The sequence below is a fragment of the Onychomys torridus genome, chromosome 16, assembly GCF_903995425.1.
Source record: "Onychomys torridus chromosome 16, mOncTor1.1, whole genome shotgun sequence".
NCBI classification, from domain to species: Eukaryota; Metazoa; Chordata; class Mammalia; order Rodentia; family Cricetidae; genus Onychomys; species Onychomys torridus.
The window spans coordinates 54,005,269-54,020,971 of NC_050458.1; the positions used below are offsets into that span (position 1 = coordinate 54,005,269).

General features: G+C 52.5%; 1 protein-coding gene across 6 annotated transcripts; it reads right to left on the minus strand.

Moving 5' to 3' along the window:
• Positions 1-708: 708 nt before the first annotated feature.
• On the minus strand, positions 709-12,256 carry Dennd6b (DENN domain containing 6B). Of its 6 annotated transcripts, none has more exons than XM_036208838.1 (20): positions 11,576-12,254; positions 9,070-9,108; positions 8,950-8,992; positions 8,341-8,453; positions 7,578-7,658; positions 6,958-7,063; positions 6,795-6,874; positions 6,647-6,709; positions 6,338-6,393; positions 5,613-5,735; positions 5,436-5,531; positions 5,257-5,351; positions 5,083-5,148; positions 4,701-4,765; positions 4,509-4,598; positions 4,334-4,387; positions 3,868-3,977; positions 3,691-3,785; positions 3,523-3,600; positions 709-3,442 (listed from the first exon to the last, which is right to left on the minus strand). In XM_036208838.1, exons 1-20 carry the CDS (start codon positions 11,750-11,752, stop codon positions 3,072-3,074), a joined length of 2,001 nt encoding a protein of 666 aa, XP_036064731.1. In that variant the 5' UTR covers positions 11,753-12,254; the 3' UTR covers positions 709-3,071. The 6 variants fall into 6 exon arrangements, with proteins under 6 accessions (XP_036064731.1, XP_036064732.1, XP_036064733.1 ...); XM_036208840.1 differs by having other exon boundaries at positions 3,260-3,442; positions 3,683-3,785; positions 11,576-12,252; XM_036208841.1 differs by having other exon boundaries at positions 3,260-3,442; positions 3,523-3,597; positions 3,683-3,785; positions 11,576-12,243.
• Between the last annotated feature and the right edge of the window lie 3,447 nt (positions 12,257-15,703).

Below are 15,703 nucleotides of genomic sequence, written 5' to 3' on the forward strand. Positions count from 1 at the left end.
CCGAGGCCTCAAGTGTTCTTCTTTGAGATGGGCGGGGCGCAAGGAACCTCACTACCAGATTGGCAACAGGCGGACCACGCTCAAGCCGTTCCCGTTCTCGAGGGTGAGGGCTGCTGGACCTTGATTCTTTCTCCGGGATCCTAGCCGCTCTGTCTCCTACAGAATAGCTGAAATCTACCCTCATTGCCCTCCTTCCTGGTCCCCCGGCCTAGCACATCTGGGCCTTACTGACCTGTAAGTCTTCATCTATAGGGGGACAGGACCACTCCCTAGGGTTCCTTCTTCTGGTCTCCCAAGTCACCCATGTAGTGGTCCCATGGATTTTTAACATGGCAATGATCCCGCTGTCTCGGAACAGGGTTTGCAACTAGTCCCTAAACCTCGGCTGGTGTCTACCCTGGGATAGCTATCTCCTCCACCAAAATTTTGCCCTCCTTGAAGACTGCCTACTCCCTCAAGCATCTCCTCCCCAACTTTGGGGATCTGTCCCAATTCTTAAACCTTCCCCCAGCCAAGACTTTACAGATCTGAGGACTTCTGTTCTCTAAGCAAGTGGGCTTGCCCCACCACCAAGCAGCCAGGCTTTGTCCACACTACCTTCCTCCCTCCACCAACAGCCCCCTCCCCTCTGCACACACACCAAGGGACTCCAAAATATCCAATGATTTACAGGGCTGCAAACTTTGTATCAAAACATTAAGACAAGTGTTGTATCACAAAAGGATATTTTAATACCAAAGTTGTGGGAAGACCAGTATTCCAAACTGAGTAGGGCTCAAAATAGAAGGCAGGAAGCTGGAGGGTAAAAGAGCCCTCCTGTCCTTCCGGTCTGTCCCTGGGGCTGGCTGCCTCATGACCTCCACCCAGCCCTTCTAGATCCCCTGAATGCTAGCTCACAGCTCTCTCCAACTTGCCACACAAGGGAGCCCTGGGGACCACAACCTCTTGGATTAGCTTTTCACTATCCAGGCATCCAGGCATCTTAACCATGAGGGACCTTGGGCTTGGGGGGAGGGGAGCAATTCCTTGAAGCCCATCTGTCTTCTTCCCTCCAGGCCCTCGTCCTTGGCATGGACTGGAAGGATTCAGCCCACTCTGTACAGAAACCCCGCTAACTCAGAGTTGATCCCAAGCTGGGAGAGCAAGGGCAGAAGAGGATGTAGCTGGTAGGAGCCCCCAGGCTGTAAACGCTATCCAGTCATCGGGACAAACCCCTAAAAGAGACTGGAGCTTTCCTCGTTCCTGTATGTGCCAGCTTTGGGTCTATGCCTTCCCTAGGGTACTGTTGTATCCACATCATCCCCCCAACCCCCAAATCTGTTTCCTGGGTCTCGTGTCCAGTGTTCTGAGTTGCTAGGTCAGTCCTAGGTGGGTGGTGGCTGAGGTTCACGGGGCCACTCTGAAGCTACTGTATGACAGCCCTCAGAGAGTAAAAACATGAGAAACACATTGCAGTGGCATTTGAGATGTGCTCTTTAGGGTGGGACCACTAAGACCTGGGGACTTCAATCCTGGCCACTGTATACTTGGATAGGAGGCTGGGCACCCCAAAGGCACAGTTTCACAGACTCCAAATGGCTAGCACTGCTGTCCCCATAGCCCAGGAGCTCCATCTGTCACAGTAGAAGATGCCATATTTCTAAAGATCCCTTAGAGACCAGGCTCTTGGTGGTGAGGCTGGCACCTCTCTGTTCCAGGGGGTGCCAGGGCCATTCTTCCTAATGCCAAGGTCTCCGCCTCCACCTGCCTCTGCTCAGTTTTCTAACTGGAAGCTGATTAGACTGATCTAGCTCACTGTACACCTTCATCACATCTATCTTGTCTGTTTCCTGTAAAATGGATACAATGTGACAAGTTGTCACAGGCTGAGGTCAGGGGGTAAACAAGAGAATATATACAACCATCTAGAAACAGGGCTGGCACCTGTTTACAATGGACGGCCTTTGTTGTCTGAACTTAGCCAGGATTAGTGGGGAAGGGCAAGGCTGTATATACTTGGTTTGGTCGAAGAAGTCTAAAGAACCCAGAATGGGTTACAGTCATGCTACATGGGAGCTCTAGAAGAAAGCAAAAGCTTACTTTACTAACGCCCCTTAAACAGGGTGTACAGCTCATTCTTCCTGAATGCCCCCCTTTCCCTGCTACTGCCCAACACTGCCCAGTGAGCCACCTACATGTCCTGGTCACTCAGATTTGGAGTCTGAGTGGTCAGGAGACCTACCTACAGGTTTCTGATACTCAGCCAACGTTGGGCATCAGCTCTGGTCCACACTTTAGTTTGCACCTTCCCAAGGGCCCCAATACTGTGCTGGGTTGGAACACTGTACCCCGGCTTGGGGGGTCACTGCACAACAGTATCCAATCCAGGAAGGGGGAAGACGGGGTCAGCAAAGATTTCTCCAACATTCAGGGACCAGGTTGTGGTTCCAAATGCCATTTTTACTGCTCAGATAACGTGATTCTGGAAGAAGGCCTGAAGCCAGGATAGAGCCTTGAAGGGAGACTTGGCAGACTTAGGCCCTGGGATCACAGGTTAGCCCTTTCCTAGGAAGAGCACACACAGAACAGTACCTCCAAGAGACACCCTGGCCTAAGAGACCAAAGACAAGACAGCAGAGAATGTAACATTAGGCTACAGCCCAAAGCCTTTCAAGCTTCAGGGGGAGGGCAGACATGAGGGGAAAGCTGGAGTCTCCCTTGGTGGCCTGGGTGAAACTCATGGAGCAGGTGTCCAGGGGGTGTTCCAAGAAAGGGGACAAGGACCATGGTGAGAACCTCAAAGAACAGCGGTGCCAGGTCCCATAAGGGTCGCTCAGTCCCTCATCCTGACCAATCACAGCAGGACGGGGATTTAGGTCCTCACAGGACAAGAGTTTCTGCCTTCTCAAGTAGCTGCCTGGGCACAGTACCTATCACTCCCCAGGAGTGTAAAGGAGAGGGGCTGGCCCTGGCAGCTGCCTCCCTCCATTCTGAGCTGGGAAGCCTGCTGGGCTAAAGGACCCACCACACAAGGCATCCTGAAGTGTGGGCAGATGGGAGCCAGGAGGGGGCAGGTGGTGAAGGCACCTACATCAGCAAGGGCTACTAGCCCACGCCCACCTCCAGCTGTGAAGGGCAGGTGGGGCCCAGGAAGGGGCAAGACAGTGCCAGCCCAGAGTCCCCCAGCAGTCAGGGACCAGACTGTCATCCCAAATGTCATGTTTACTGCTGGGACAGAGGTGGTTCTGGGAGGGGACTGAGGCCGAGGTAGGAGCCCAAGGCTGGTGGAGAGAGAGCTTGGCAGACTTAGGCCCCCAGGACCACACAAGTCGGCCCTGTCCTAGGGAGGGCACAGGACTGCTTGGAGATCCTTGGGCAGGGAGCCAATAACTGTATCGATGTACAGCTGGGCCTGGTGTAGTGTCACCTCCTTCACAGGGAGCTGGTGGCCCTGTGCCCGCACCTGGAGGGACAATGGCAGTAAGGGGCGGACATATTTCTGGCCTGGCAGGTGGAGGCTGGGCAGTCAAGAAGGCAGCTCACCAGTTTTTCCCGAAGTTTCAGGACTAGGTCCACCACTTCCACCTCCGACTTGTCCTTCATCCAGGCCTCGATATTCTGCTAGGGACATTTCGGGTTCTTCTCTCCAAGTCTCCCACCTACCCTGGGCCTGTACCTATCCCCTCCCTTTGCCTTCCCTCACCGCCTCACAAATAGCTTCCAGGTGCAGAGCCTCCAGCTTCTGGGCCATCTCTTTATGTCGTTGCCGATACCAGCCATCAAAATTGGGGGACTTGAAGAAACGCCTGTGAGGGCGAGAGGCGGCTGAAGAGCTGACCTCGTGCGTTTGGGGGCACCCACAGCAGCCTGTGCCCAACGTTTACCCACCTGTAGAGGCCCAGCCAGTCACCCTTGAGGATGCAGGTGAGCTGGGGTCCCGCATGCTCCAGGCTACGCAGGAAATCATCCTGGCGGAAGGGGCAGATCTGGGGGGGGCTCTGAGACAAAGGTAATATGAGCTAGGTGTTAAAGAGCACAGGCTTGCAGGCCCTACCTCTCAGCAGGATGGAACCCTCCCTCCCCAGGATGTATCTAGAGATCTTCACCCCGCTTGGGACAGATCCCTGGACAGCCCCTGAGGAGTTCTGTTAGTCCCCCCGTCCCCCCATCCCCCCCCACAGTCCTTATTTCTCTGCCCTGGATGGGATGCCCAGCAGGCACAGAGCCAACTTCATGCCCTGGTGGCTCCTGCATCACAGCCACCCTCTCTGTTCCATGTGGACACTTGTCTCAGGCCTTCCCTTCTGGGTACGGGGGTTGAACTGACCCTCCCCAGGACTCCCTGGACTCCCACCTTCCAGGGTGTGATGCTCTTCTGCAGAGGCATGAGGCTGGCCATGTAGTGCTCCTGGAGGGGAAGGGACAAGGTGTGAGTGAGGGCCACAACCCCCGTTGTCATAGCCTGTGCCCTCACCACCCGCTACCATCTCTCCCTCAGGCCCACTGCAGGCACACCCTGCCTGTCTCACCAGAGGGATGATGAAACTCTGTGTGAGTTCTAGGAAGTGCCGCCTCAGCAGGGCACTTTGTGTATCCCACGGCCGCTTCTTCTGTACCCCCTGCCAGAGGAAGCGGGGCACTTGAGTCTCAGCATTGGCTGGCACCCTGCATCCTTCACGGCACACAAGCACCCATGTCCAGGCCCTCCCCGGAGCCTATACCTTGAGCAGTCTTTTAAGTAGCGCTCTGTCCCGGTGGAGGTGGGCAGTATAGGAGGTGTAGAGGCCTGACAGGGAGTCAGAGTTGTGGCTGTCCATTCAGCCTCCCTTCCACACTCCCACAGCTTGACTGATGACGAAGAGGGTTCTCTGATCTGCCTACAGCCCCACTCCCTGGACAGAACCTGCACGCCTCTCACCCCATCTGTCCCGAGACTCAAGAGACCTGCTAAAGAAGACAATGCCCCCCTCCCTGCCACCATGGGGCCTGAATAGAAAGAAAAAGAGTCAGAAGGCCTGGCCATTACCACTGGAGGAATCTACCAAGTGCAGGACAGGCCTTACCAGAGTAGACGGGGCTGCAGGCCAAGGGGGAAGCACAGACCTGGTTTGGTGTCGAGGGTCTTCAGCCGTGAGGGTTTTTTAAGCTTGACCTGCTTAGGAAGGTCCCCTGTGAAATAGACCCGGTAGCCAAGGCTCAGTACCCACAGCACTGCCTGTGCCTATGGCTTCAGAGGTATTGGATACAGAACCCCACCTAAGCCCCTGGTCTTCTCACCTGACATCTTGGGCTCCCCAATTCGGAGGACATGAGGCCAGTGCTGGAGTGTTTTGATAAAGAAAGGGTTTGTGACTCCCAGGACCACGTTTGGTCTAGAGAGAGAGAAAGAGAGAAGAGGGAGAGAGAGACCTAGGGGAGGTAGTGTGTGAGAGCGGGAAGTTAGGACATGTACTTACGGAGCCTGTGTTCGAGTCGTGAGCTCCTTGAACTCGCTGTCGTGAATGGTGAAGTAGGGGCGGAAGTCACAGCAGAACTTCAGGGGCTGCAGGCAGCTGTGGGGGCAGGGCAGCAAGGAACGGGTAAGTGGGGGGTAACCAGGCACGCCGTAACAGTCTAGTGGGGAAAGTTTGTACCTGGTCAGGGCTAGCACCAGCTCTGAAGACACGTCAGGCGAGGGGGCCAGGACGACTAGCGGCTCCCCAAGGAGCATGAGCTCCCACAGCGTCTGCACATGGGTTAGTACTGGCCGGAAGCACCTGGTAAGGAGAGAGCAAATGGGTCGGTCAGGCAGCCCTGTTACAAAGGTGCCATGGTAAGCAGAGGGCACTACCTCTCCCAAAGACAGTAAATAGTAAGGATGGTCCAAGTGTAAGGGGTGTCTCAGGTCACCAAAGTCACCCCATTTTCTGACAGACCACCTGAGCTAGTGCTGGCCTAAGGGACCTGACCTTGGACCCTGTCTGTGACCCAGGGGTCTACCAATCCAGGGCTTTGCTATTCCTATTGCCTCTTATGCCTCCAGACCAAAGTCCTGGCTCCTGTTGGGCCCAGGATGGAAGAAGATAATCTCAAAGTCCAGGATCCCTTGAAGACACCTAGAAAGGCCCAAAGGGGCAGCCTCAGAGAGCAAATGTCTCCCTTACAACCTCTTTGGGCAAAGGACCTTCCTGCCCACTGTGCACATTTTCCCTAAGTCAGACACCTGGGTACAGGTCTCCTCTTCGGTGCAAGTTTCTCAAGGGTCACTCAGATGAGCAGCCTCTCTTGGCAAGTTGTGCCCTGCATGACATATACACTTGTGTGTGATGACTGTGGGTAGGCTCTCTCAGAGGAGCCTGTGGTACCCTACAGGGCTCACCTAAACAGATCCAGTTCATGGACACTAGTGAGGACGACAGGGGCTGGCAGCAGGTTCTGAGAAGGGAAGGGAAGGTAGGTCAGGCCCAGGTGAATGCTCTCTCTGATGACAATCCTGCAGCCCCATGCCACTCCCTCACGCACCCCCCCACCCCCCAGCACAGGCTCCATACTGAAAATGCCGGCCCCACCCTGGCTTTGCCTAGGCCTGGCTACCCACAAAGGAGGCTGGTGAGGTAGAGGCGACAACCACCCAAGCCCAGGGACAGGGCTCAGGCTAAGGCCCAGCTCCTTCTACCCCATCCCCCACCTCTTGGTCACACTGCTTTGGAGGATTGGATTCCAGCTTGTCCACTCTGGACGGAATGCGCACCTAGGGAGGAAGGAAGCAGCTGCCACAAAGGGAGTAGAGTGTCTCCACCAACACCGGCATCGCTTACCCTTCAGCTGCTCCTCACCTGAATGACGACTCCCATGATAGGTAGGTTCAGGGTCTGCCCCGGCACGGGGGCTGGCCATTGGTCAATCTCATTACACACTGTGGACATAGGTGGCCAATGTCAGGAGCTGTCCCAAAGGGCTGAGACGTGACAACGCTGGCCATGTCTAGTGGCCACTCACCTGCTTCCAGGCAGGGTGCCAGCTTCTCAAAGTACTCAGGGGCAATCAGGCTTAGGAGTGACTGGAACAGCCGGACAAATGGCAGACGGGACACCAGCACTAAAGACTGTGATGATGCAGGGCCAATCAGAGGCTATTCAGCTACAGACATCACTCCTATAATTCAGGAGCCCATGGCAACCCTGAAGCCACGCTCACCCAGAGCAGGTCAGGGCAGCACATCCCCATCACCCCACAGGACAGCTGCTGCCACGGAATAGCCTCACGAATGTATCAGGACTGGACAGGAGAAAGCCTGATGTCTGCGCCCTGAGCTAATGCAGATAACCATAGGGTGGACAACCCCAGGTGAGAGCAGGGTTAGGATTGGGCCCAAGGCCTTCAGCGGGAAGTGGGAGCTGCCTACATCGTCCTTATCCTGGCAGTGTAGTGACACCAGCAAGACTTGAGGAGCTGGGATATTCTGGGCCCAGTGGTGGCTCCTCCCCGGTCCTGCTCCCCAGGTAGGCTGCAGATGGGTAGGCACCCCGGAGGCTCGGGACTCCCCACTAGTTGTCCTGCAGCTAGTCCACCATTTGCTGCCTGTCCACAGCACTAGCTCACAGCGGCAGGCCGCTCACCTTCTGGAAGTAGCCCCTCCTCATTGAGCTGTCCTTCACCTGTCTGAAGTACACGTAGCCCAGGTAGTGCGCCGGCTCTCTCTGTAAGCAGTGCAGTGTTAGTCACGCCCTACCCGGGCCATTCACTAGATCCAGGGGGACACCAGCAGGGGCTGTTAAGGAGGAAACCTAAGGCCAGGCATGGTGGTACACGCCTTTTAGTCCTGGCACTCCCGGGTGAGTGTTGGGAGGCAGAGGTAGGTGGATGTCTCATGAGTTCAAGGCCAGCCTGTTCTACATAGTGAGTTCCAGGGCAGCCAGGGCTATGTGGAGAGACCCTGTCTTTAAAACAAACCAGCAAACCCTAAGAAACACCTAAGAATCCAGAAGATGTAGGAAGCACTTGCAGACTAGGACCTGCCCTGTGTCTACCACAGTGGGATCTAGGATTCCCTAGTTCAGAAGGTGGGCTAAACCAGTCTAGAGGATGGCCGCTGACAGAATGCTGATACAGAAAGGACTTAGCCAACATGAGGTGCCCAGCCAGGGAGACATGATGTACAGCATCAATTTAGTGATCCTGGTGAACCCTGGAAGAACTGGCCCAGGTGGAGACCCCCCAGTGCAGGATCTGCAGCTTACAGTTATTGACCTCACAGGATGGGCCTGGCCAGCACCTCTATCGCACAAGCCCAAGGGCTTATGTTATATTAAGTTCACAGGCAGGAGCCAGGAGCCCCTAGTAAAGGGAAAGAAAACAGACCAGACACATCCCACTACTCACCTGCAGTGCCAAGGGGGCCTTATTGTTATAGGGCCTGTCATCACCATGCCAGAGGCTCCTCTGTCCTCCACACTGACGCATACGGAAACTGAACTGAGTGTCTCCAAGACATCCTGAAAAGAGGCAGCCCCACTACACATCACAAATGGGAGAATCTCCTCCCCCTATGAGGGGTGAGGACTGTGGTACAAGGGCAAATGCCCACTCAAGGGAAAACTAACTTGAGGATCTGAATCCCAACAGACTCCTATCCTGATACATCACATAAGAGTCTTGGAATGAACTGACGCAGAGACCCATCTTCACTTTCCCTGCAGGAACCTGACTCAACCGGCCTGGGGCAGGAGAATACACACTACACAGTGCTCACTTGGTGGCTGCTGTAATGGAGTGAAGGAGACCAGATTGCCCAGATAGCTGGCTATCATGGGTTTTAGAGAACCTGGCTCTCTTGCTGCAGCTGGGGCTCTGGTGAGGGTCCATCCTTACAGTGCCTCGTAGACTGCTGGCTGGCAGCCTACATACCGCTGGCTCCATCACTCTGTTTTTTGCCCAGTACCTTCCAGCCCCAGAGCAGCTGTCCAGTTCAGGGAGTATGGGATTACCTACCTGAGTGGGAGTCTGGGAAGGACAGGTAGCAGATGCTGCTTTTCTGAAACAAACAGAGTCCATCCAGTGAGGGCTGGCTCACTCCTGGGGACATCCACTCCCAAGAAGTCCAAAACCTACCTCCTTGTCTGTGAGCTGGAAGTCACGTGGGTAGACTAGCTGCAGGGGAAGACAGAGCACTTGGTGATAATGTATCGATCTGCCTGAGGCGATGCCTCTACTAAGCCAGGGCCATAAGCATGTGTTTGCTATCCTGACCCACTCCCTGGCCTCCCTGTGACCTCCTCCTTCCCTACAAGTCGAACCTTACATCAGAACCTTCTCCTCGATTCTGATTCCTCTTCTCTATGACCTTTAGCCCTCCTTAGATTCCATCGACTTGACACTAGCTAGCCTGAGTCATTTGGGAAGAGTGACTCTTAATTGAGGAAATTCTTCCATAAGACTAGCCTGTAGGCAAGTCTGTAGTACATTTTCTTAATTAGCGAAAGCTGTAGGAAGGCCCAGCCTGTTGTGGCCTCGACTGGTGGTCCTGGGTGATATTAAAAAAACCGAGCTGAGAGCCAGGCATGGTCGTGCACACCTTCAATCCCAGAGGCAGAGGCACTGAGACTGAAGAAAGTCTGTTTCAGGGGACCCCCTCCCTCAAAAAGCCAATATAAGTGAAGGCAGAGCCAGCCTGGTCTACATAGTTTTAGGGCAGCCCTAGCTACAAAGACCCTCAAAAACCAAACAAGAAAAAAAAAAAAAAGTATGTGTATGGCCCGAGGTGGGGGTGCACACCTTTAATCCCAGCCAGGAGGCAGATGCAGGCGTATCTCTGAGTTTGCAGCCAGCCTGGTCTACAGAGTTCCAGAACAGCAGCAGTAACACTGAGGAAAACATGTCTTAAAACATACACTCCCCACCAACAAAAAAGTACACTTTTCTGTTTAGAAGATTTTAGACTTCAAGCCTCTCATCATCTGAGCCATAGCATTTCCCAACCACAAAAGTATGCTGCTGCAGCTGTTTTCAAGGGTCACATCTCAGCCTTACCTCAGCTACACTCACAACCTCTCAGGCTCCCATAAGTCACTCTGACATCATGGTCAGCCTCTGAGACACCATCATCTAGTCATTAACAATGGACCTCCTGTGATGGTCAGCTCCCTGGTTTGTGTCAGGGCCCTTTAGAACATAGACATTATCTTTTTTTTTTGGGGGGGGGGTTTCGAGACAGGGTTTCTCTGTGTAGCTTTGCGCCTGTCCTGGAACTCTCTCTGTAGACCAGGCTGGCCTTGAACTCACAGAGATCCGCCTGGCTCTGCCTCCCGAGTGCTGGGATTAAAGGCGTGCGCCACCACCGCCTGGCAGAACATAGACATTATCTTGACTGGACCTGCCAAATGCCTCACTGAGCCTGAAACATTTTCTTCCTCCTCCTCCTCTTCTTCTCTTTATCTTTCTGGTGGTTTTTGTTTAGTTTTTTGTTGTTGTTGAGACCAGATCTCACTGTGTATAGCTTTGGCGGTTGTGGAATTCATTGTTGACCAGGCTGGCCTTGAACTCATAAGATCAGCCTGTTTCTGCCTCCAGAGTACTGGGATTAGACACGTGCCACCCACCCACCATGCTCGTCTTTTTTTTTTTTTTTCTTCAAAGTCTGATTCTGTAGCTCAGGCTACTCTGGAACTCACTACATAATCCATACTGGCCTCAAACTTATGATCCTGCCTCTGCCTCCCGAACGCTGGGTTTGCATGTACCCCAGCCTGCCTGATATTTTCATCTTATCTAGAAGAGAAGCTGCCTTTATGTGTAAGTGGGATGGAGGCCTTCATGCCACAGAAATACCACATCAAAAGCCTATGGCCCTGCCGGGCTGCACACAGCTGGTGACCAGATGCCAAAGAGAAGAGCTCCAAATAGAGGGGCCAAGCAGGGCCTCACAGGGTCTGGATCTGATTCTAAGCGAATGGGGAGTGCCATAGGATTTCTAGCAGGAAAACCAGAAACGAACTTATGGGTGATATCGGAGACCGCAGCAGACACAATGTAAAACCTGGGGGGAGATGGACCCTAGGACCTCTGGCTTGAGCAATTGAGGGCAGGAGGTATTTTTGCCTCTTTGGGGATAGGGCCACGGAAGATGCTGCGGAAAATAAATTGATGGATTGGCAATCAGGCCTTGGAGACCGTCCCTTTCTTGGCCTGGGAAGCGCTCCTAGAGCTCTGAGGAAGAGGCTCCTCTCCCCTCTAAGAGGTGACTGGCGATGGGAAAGAGGGTTAGGAAAGAGGAGGTCGCTAAGCTGGTCACTCGTCGAAGGAAGTGGGGGAAAGGTCAGCCTGAGGATACAAAGTATCCAGAGAGGCGACTAAGAGGACCCTAGACCAAGCAGGAAGGCTACAGGCCAGGAGGCCAAGGGATCTGCTTCCTGGAGGGTGGGCGCGCAGGGAAGAAGAGAGATGACTTGGAGGAAGAGAGCAGCAGCAGGGGTGCAGGCGAGGGAAGGGAGGAGCGTGGGGGGGAGGGGCATCGGGAGAGGAGGGACGTCCGGAGAGGAGGGGCGTCGGGAGAGGTTCAGGCCGCAGAAGGAAAAGGCACTGGGACAGTTCTGGAGGGTCGGCCAGCCCATCAGCTTACCTCCAGCGCCTGGCCCAGCTCCAGATCGAAGGTGACCACGCACACGCACTCCAGCCAGGCCGAGAAGCGCGCCCAGGGTATCGCCGAGGCCCGCGTGGTACGGCCGGAGGACGTGGACCTAGTCGCGCCTCGTCCTCCGCCACCCTGCCGGGGCCCGGAGCCCAGCGGCACCTCCATGGCCCTAGCTTAAGCGATACCCGCACGTTGCGGGGAAACGCCGGGGTTCACCAGGCCCGCCTCGGAGCAGTCGAGCCGCCGTCGCAGGCCAGAAGGTCCCCTGAGCAGCCGCGCGCCCCCTGGCGCCAGAGGAGCGTCCGCCCTGGGGCGTCGGCTGGTGAACCAGCGAGAAAGGCCCCAGCCGGTTAGAGGGGTCTAGAGCCGGTGGCACTTCCCGATCGTGGAGGATGCGCGACCCGGGTCCGCCCGTGGGGAGCTAGTGCAGCTCTGAATCTGGCCGGCGAGCAATGCTGGTTCTGACATCCCTGGCCTGCGTCTGATTCGGTGGGACTGTGGGCGGTTACCAGGGCAGGCAGGCGTTTTCGCTTCTCTGAACCACATAGAATTGTAATGAGCCACCTAAGGGTATCCACCCCGGCCGAGGGTTGGGAGCTTAATGTTCATTTTGCGTGTCATCGCTGCAGAGCCTTTTCATCTACAGCGTTCATACCGGACTATCGCCCAAGCTAGTTACAGACTAACCTCAAAAGCTCATTCATTGAAAAGTGCGAAAACCATTTCCGGTGCGGTGGTGACGCTCGCCTTAAATCTCGGCATTCGGGCCAGCCTGGTCTATAGAGCGAGTTACAGGATGGCCAGGGCTACACAGAGAAACCCTGTCTCTGAAAAACAAAGCAAAACAAACAAAAAAGTGTCTTAACACACACACGCGCGCACACACACACACACACACACAAATGACAAATGTTCGGGGCTGGGGAGATGACTCAGCGGGAAAGAACACTGGCTGCTTTTCCTGAAAAGTCAGGCTTGATTCTCAGCAACCACATGGCAGCTCACAACTATAAGGGCACTTCCTGTGGATCCAAAGCCCTCTTCGGACCACCACGGGCGCCATGCACGCACGTGGTGCACAGGCAAACACTAAAAATAAATCTTTAAAAAACCACCTCAAAAAAAAAAAAAAAAAGGAAAGAAAGAAATTGAAGACAGCGATGTTCTAAAACAGGAAGTGGTGATGGTGTCATGGGCCTATGAGGATGCTGGACCAAAGTCTATCAAATGGTGCAAACAGGAAAATTGTATACTATGTGAATTATCTGTTAATAAAGATCTTGCTGGGGATTTAGCTCAGTGGTAGAGCGCTTGCCTAGCAAGGCCCTGGGTTTGGTCCTCAGCTCAGACCAAAAAAAAAAAAAAAACTTATTAAAAAAAAACAACAACAAACAGATGTGGAAGCCGAAATGGCGCAGAAGATGGAAAGAGATGAGGACAGTCGAGGGTTGAATACCATCAAAGTACATTGTATGCGTGCATGGAACTGTCATAACGAAAATGATCACCTGGTACAATTAATAAACAGCAAATTAAACAACAACAACAACAACAAAAACACCTCAAGCCGAGTGGTGGTAGCCCATGCCTTGAATCCCAGCACTTGGAAGGCAGAAGCAGGCGGATCTCTGTGAGTTCCAGGCCAGCCTGGACTACAGAGTGAGTTCCAGGACAGGCGCAAAGCTACACAGAAAAACCCTGTCTCGAAAAACCAAAACAAACAAACAAAAAACACCTAACAAACAAACAAAAAAAAAACCCACCTCAATGTTTTAAGTTCACAATTTTGTGTCTGAATGTATAGCTCTCCTGTACTTCACTGGTGTCCTGTCCAGGGTTGGACACCATTAATAGACCATGTCTCCACCCACCAACTCTATTGAAGGCCATCCTAGCTGAGTTGGCATGTCTGCCCGACCCACTCCCACTCCAGGCTGGTGTGCTCACTCTCGATAGCAAAGAGGCAGCCCGGCCAGTTAATGCTGCTGTCTCTAGGAGTAAAGGGGTTTGCCTAATTTGGAGGCCAGGTTTGTAGAAGGGTGAATTTAGAACCAAGAGGCAACTAGGCAGGCTAGAAAGAAAAATTTGAGTGAGCAGAAGAAGGGGAATGGAGAGCCCTCCTCCTCCCCATCTCCAGCCTCTTACCAGTCGAGAGGCAAGAAATCTAGCACGATTAACAACTGCTTAAGGTCTTTTTCTTCCCAACTATGAACCTGGATTCCAGAAATTCGAGGCCAAGCCTGGGCTACAGAGTGAGTTCCAGAAAAGGCGCAAAGCTACACAGAGAGACCCTTGCTCAAAAAACCAAAAAAGAAAAAAGAAAAGGGAAAAAAAAAAAAAAAAGGCTGTCCCAGCGTCAATTTCCAAGTCTTCAACCAAATTTCCAGAAATCCCATCAGAAACCTGGTTTACAGGGAAAGGACATAGACTAAATGACTTGTGCAACCCTTGTAACTTATAGTTTTACTTTACCAGATTGCCATCCAAGGCATTCCCAGACCTTCCTCACCCATCCAACTTATGGGAGGGGGGACGGGACATTAGCAATCTTTTGAGATACAACCTGAGAGCCATCAAGATGAGATATATGATCAATGCTAAACAATTATAACTCTCCCTTATAGAGCTCATACCTATGGATTTGTCTTACTGGCTCCTTGAGAAGCCTACACATATTCTCTCGGATGTCTTACTTTCTTCTGAGTCCCCAATCCCCAAACACACACCCTCATTTGAGACAGGATCTCTCTATGTAGTGCTGGCTGCTGGGGGGGGGGGGGCACACGCGACTGGATATGCAGACCAGGCTCATCTTGAACTCCCAGAGCTCTGCCTGTGTCTGCTGGGTTTAAAAACGGCCATCCCCACACACTTGCGTTGTCCCTCTTAACCCCTGTGCTTATGTCTCTATTAAAATATTTTTTATTAAGCCCCAGCTCTTATTCTGTTGGAAGCTGAAGCAAAGTGCTGATGGAGATACCAAGGGTGAAAAGTCTTTAGCTCCTGTGTTACTGATTCACTCTTCATTGTCTTAGAGCCATCTTTTTGTCATGGAAGTGCCTATCATAATCCTAAATAATAAAGGATTATGTTTATACCAATAAAGATGATGTTTCCACCCAAAAATACACTCAAATTCTGCTCTATAAAATGGCTAGTCTTGGAATGTCATTCTTCTCTATGTCAAAGCCACAAAGCCAAGTCTGGTTTTAGCTGAGATCCATAAAGGTCTAGAACTCAGGCTATTGAGAATGGCAGTGTAGCAATACTATCTAGCATACTTTGACCTTAGGTGTTTTTATTTTTTAAGCCCTAAAGCCCTTCTTTCAAAATTACTGACTTACACCAGGCTTCAGCAAGAATCTTCACATCTTTTTTCTTGTAGGGGTTAGGAATGTTGGAGATAGGGTTTCTCTATGTCAGCCCCTGGAACTCACTCTGTAGACCAGACCAGCCTTGAACTCATAGAGACCCACCTGCCTCTGCCTCCCAAGTGCTGGGATTAATGGTGTCCCAGAAACTAGGTGGTAGTGTTGCACGCCTTTAGTCCCAGCACTGGGAGGCAGAGGCAGGTGGATCTCTGTGAGTTCGAGGCCAAGCCTGGGCTACAGAGTGAGTTCCAGGAAAGGCGCAAAGCAACACAGAGAAACCCTTGCTCAAAAAACCAAAAAAGAAAAAAGAAAAGAAAAGAAAAAAAAAGGCTGTCCCAGCTTCAATTTCCAAGTCTTAAATAGTTTTTCCATTCATGTGAATTCCTAGGAAGGCCAAGTGGACCTCTGAAATGCGTATCATCAAAGTAGAAAAGAATGTAAAGGTTTTCCCCAACACCTATGTGTTATTGTTGTTCTTCATTGACTTTTAATTGCCTAGAAATTATGCACTTGCAGTCCATCTGCCAAAAGTAGTCATGAGGTTCAAAGTGGGGATGTGAGCTTATGGTTATTTATCAGCTACAAAATCATTATCTTTGTTAATTGCCACATTCGTTGAGTTTAAGATAATTATTTTGTAAATGAGAAAACTGCTACCAAGTGCACAGTCGTAAGTGAAGTAAGCCCATTTTGTCCACCTGCAGTATGCCAGTCACTGAAAGGACTGATTTTGCAAGTGGAAATG